General features: G+C 29.4%; 1 protein-coding gene across 1 annotated transcript; it reads right to left on the bottom strand.

Moving 5' to 3' along the window:
- Positions 1-3,888: 3,888 nt before the first annotated feature.
- On the bottom strand, positions 3,889-4,510 carry LOC130823268 (uncharacterized). The gene has a single exon (XM_057687893.1). The coding sequence runs from the start codon at positions 4,508-4,510 to the stop codon at positions 3,890-3,892; it is 621 nt and encodes a 206-aa protein (XP_057543876.1). The 3' UTR covers position 3,889.
- Between the last annotated feature and the right edge of the window lie 262 nt (positions 4,511-4,772).

The raw sequence follows: 4,772 nt of genomic DNA, 5'->3' as shown, positions 1-4,772 counted from the left end.
ATATGATAGAAATTACGTGTTAAGTTGCGATTTTATGCGTTTTTAAGCGTTTTTGGCACTTTTGCGCATAAATTAGCTCAAACGTGGTTTGTTTTGCACGATACTTGGCACACAACAATATTTGGTATATATTATTGTGTTGAAGTGGTTAGAATTGAAAATCATAGTCATATGCTAGAAATTACGTGTTAAGTTGTGATTTTATGCGTTTTTAAGAGTTTTTGGCACTTTTGCGCATAAATTAGCTCAAACTTGGTTTGTATTGCATGAAACATGGCACACAACACTATTTGGTATATATTATTGTGTTGATGTTGTTAGAATTGAAAATCGTAGTCATATGATAGAAATTTTGTGTTAAGTTGCAATTTTTTGCGTTTTTAAGCGTTTTTGGCACTTTTGCGCATAATGTAGCTCAAACTTCGTTTCTTTTGCACGAAACTTGGCACACAACACTATTTGGTATATATTATTGTATTGAAGTGGTTAGAATTGAAAATCATAGTCATATGCTAGAAATTACGTGTTAAGTTGCGATTTTATGCGTTTTTAAGCGTTTTTAGCACTTTTGCGCATAATGTAGCTCAAACTTGGTTTGTTTTGCACGAAACTTGGCACACAACACTATTTGGTATACATTGTTGTGTTGAAGTGGTTAGAATTGAAAATCATAGTTATATTCTAGAAATTACATGTTAAGTTGCGATTTTAAGCGTTTTTAAGCGTTTTTGGCAGTTTTGCGCATAAAGTAGCTCAAACTTGGTTTGGTTTGCACGAAACTTGGCACACAACAATATTTGGTATATATTATTGTGTTGAAGTGGTTAGAATTGAAAATCATAGTCATATGCTAGAAATTACGTGTTAAGTTGTGATTTTATGCGTTTTTAAGAGTTTTTGGCACTTTTGCGCATAAATTAGCTCAAACTTGGTTTGTATTGCATGAAACATGGCACACAACACTATTTGGTATATATTATTGTGTTGATGTATTTAGAATTTAAAATCGTAGTCATATGATAGAAATTTTGTGTTAAGTTGCAATTTTTTGCGTTTTTAAGCGTTTTTGTCTCTTTTGCGCATAATGTAGCTCAAACTTGGTTTGTATTGCATGAAACATGGCACACAACACTATTTGGTATATATTATTGTGTTGAAGTGGTTAGAATTGAAAATCATAGTCATATGCTAGAAATTACGTGTTAAGTTGCGATTTTATGCGTTTTTAAGCGTTTTTGGCACTTTTGCGCATAAAGTAGCTTAAACTTGGTTTGTTTTGCACGAAACTTGGCACACAACACTATTTGGTATATATTATTGTGTTGAAGTGGTTAGAATTGAAAATCATTGTAACGGATCGTTCTTTTCTAATGTAGGTTTATTATAAAATATAGTAAGTAATGCTAAGCGGAAGTCTATCGAACCGTGATTATTGCGAATAAGGAATGAAACAAAACAGAATTTTCAAAAAAAAACAAAGAAAACTTAAATCATTAAAATATAATTTTACGTATTACATCTTTCTTTAATACATAATTATCGTCTTTACATACCCGTAATATAAACTACATACTTATAATATCCTAATCTCACATAAACAATACAATAGCTTCTTAATAACTTCATGTAAAGTTATCTGCAGCATCTGCTCCCGAAATATGGGAACAGCCGATGGAAATCGGTCAGCTTTAAAAAAAACCGAGTATAGAAACTTACCGTAATTATGCAAGTATAGAAAATATATGCATTGCAACAAATAATATGCAAAAATAAGTGCATCACAATGAATAATATGCAAGGTATCTTATGTATTGTAGGGAATTCATTTTTATATTAGATTCATTTATATATATTAAACTTCTGGTCCTTCTGCTTGAGTACCAGGGCGTGATTTACTAACACTTCTGCTTGAGTGTTAGGGCATGGAATCCGATTATTTATTTAATGAATGCAACACATATGATCTTTGTTTGATATATGTAAGGGCCCATTAGGGTGAGGTAAACCAAAACCCCTAACTTAGTGGGAGTCGTCACTCCTCCAGTATAATGTTGCTCGAGCCATAGATCAGGTTAAACAACCTTACTGTGTTCGCCGTATTTTACGTGCCGGAAAACACGTCCCACGTTTTTTACATGCCGGAAGCATGGTTCGGCATTTCCTTACTATCAAGCCTTTTTATTATCATGTTACTGTTTTCATATAAATGCAACATTACAATAACATACAATAGAAATAAATTCATTACGACTTACATACAAATAATCATTTATTACTATTAAAATCAAAACTAAATGGGTCTTTCGTATTTATTTATAAATAAATTTCAATTATGCTTCATTATTTTCTTAACAACTTATTTTTAGATTTAATACATGAATAATTAATTTCCTTAAGATTAAAATCTACATGAAATATTTTAAAATAAATAACTTATTATTAATTGAGTTGGTGTATATTCTTATTCACCAAAATAAATTAATTTTAATTATTATTTTCATTTTTCTTTCTTTTTGCCTACAATAACAATTTAGATTATTAATTTATTTCTTTAAAATTTCAATATCACAAAATTTTACAAAAAAAATAATTTAAATGAAATGAAAATACAGTAACACTAAAATAAATTATTTTTTTTTTCCAGAATTATTTATTTTTAACCAATTTATGAATTTTCTTATTTAATGCGTTTTTTAAGCAAAAATTAATAATAATATTTATACTCAACTATAATTCACGAAATTAATTCACAACTTACATTTCATATATATATATGTACAGAAAAATTTTCGTTTAAAAATATTAATGTTTACTATTTTAATTAAAATTATTTCAGATTTTGCGGTTTGTTTTTTTAGAAACAATTAATAATAATATTTATACTCAATAATATTTCACGAAATTAATACAAAATCTATATCTCATATATATATATGTACAGAAAAAATTTCGTTTAAAAATATTAATATTTACTATTTTAATTTAAATTATTTCAGATTTTGCGGTTTTTGGCAATTCAAAGAATAAATCATATAAATTAAATTACAACGAATTAATTCACCAAAATTTGCAGAAAATGAAATTTAAATATAATAAACACATATAAAAATTTATGGGCATAATTTCATGTAAATAAATATATGTAAGAATTTATACCTTTAATAATTTCACTATTAATTATTGTAGAATTTTTAGCCACAAAATTAGCTTCCTCCCCTTGAATTTCTATAATTAATACTAAATACTATTATTAGAAAATTTTTGAGAATTTTTAGGAATTTTTCTAGGGTTTTTAGAAATTTTTAGGAATTAGCTTGTATTTGAAATAAATTTTCTGATTTTTTTTTTTTTTTTTTTTCCTTCTCCTATTTTTTTCTTCTTTTACCTACGGTTGCTTGGTTATAAAGACCCAAAGATTTGCAAAATAATCTATTATTTTAATTTCCTTCATGGCCAAGAAAAATTAAGATAAGGACTACATAATAATCATGCCATCTAAATAAAAACTATGTGGAAATTATGCCACCTAGCTAAGTCTTGCCGCCAACATTTAGATTTTTTTGACTTTTTCTTTTTTTTTTTTAAATTTTTTTATTATTATATATATATTTTTATTTTAATCATAATTTAATATAGGATATAAAAAGATTAAGTTAATGTAGGTAATTTAGCTAGACTTAATATTTAGATAATTTATTTTAAGAGAAATAAATTATATATAAAACAAAAACGAGAACTTAAGAACGATTGGAATAAAATTTCGAAACGGCATTAAAAAGAAAATTATAAAACGACACGATTATTGAATTTGTCAAAATATTTAAGATTAAGAAAAACGGTCTGTTACAACTCTTGCCCCCTTAACATAGTTTCGTCCCGAAACTTGAACCTAAATGAACAACTGGGGATAGCGTTCTCTCATATCAGTTTCACTTTCCCAAGTTGTTTCTTCGACATGATGGTTCGACCATAGCACTTTAACTTGAGGTATTCTTTTATTCCTCAATTCTTTCACTTGACGATCCAAAATTCTAATTGGTCTTTCTTCATAAGCTAGGTTTTCATCAATTTGGAGGGGTTCGTGAACTAACACATGGGATGGATCGTGGATATACTTTCTCAACTGAGAAACATGGAATACATTATGAACTCTAGCTAAACCCGGGGGTAAAGCTAGTTCGTATGCCACCTCCCCTACTCTTTTCAAAATTTCAAAGGGTCCGATAAATTTAGGGCTTAATTTCCCTTTTATCCCAAAGCGTGTGACTCCTTTCGTTGGTGAAATCTTTAGAAATACTTTGTCACCTTCAGCAAATTGCAAAGCTCTGCGACGGTTGTCTGCATAACTCTTCTGTCTACTTTGTGCTGCCTTCATATTCTCTTGCATTACCCTCAAGCTATCAATAGAGTCTTGGATAAGATCTGGTCCTTCAGGCACATTTCGGTCCATCTGACCCCAACACAACGGCACTCGACATTTCCTCCTGTATAAGGCTTCGTTTGGTGCCATCTTGATGCTGGTTTGATAGCTGTTGTTGTATGAAAACTCTATCAAAGGCAATTTCTGTTCCCATGAACCACCAAATTCAAGAATACAACATCTCAAAAGATCCTCTAATGTCTGGATGGTTCTTTCGGTTTGGCCATCAGTAGCCGGATGAAATGCGGTACTTAAACATAGCTTCGATCCGAATGCTTCTTGCAACTTTTCCCAAAATCGAGACAAAAATTTTGGGTCTCTGTCAGACACAATTGTTCTCGGTACTCCATGT

The sequence above is a fragment of the Amaranthus tricolor genome, chromosome 9, assembly GCF_026212465.1.
Source record: "Amaranthus tricolor cultivar Red isolate AtriRed21 chromosome 9, ASM2621246v1, whole genome shotgun sequence".
NCBI lineage: Eukaryota > Viridiplantae > Streptophyta > Magnoliopsida > Caryophyllales > Amaranthaceae > Amaranthus > Amaranthus tricolor.
The sequence above is the reverse complement of the archived record's forward strand: the minus strand, read 5'-3'. Positions and strand labels throughout refer to the sequence as shown.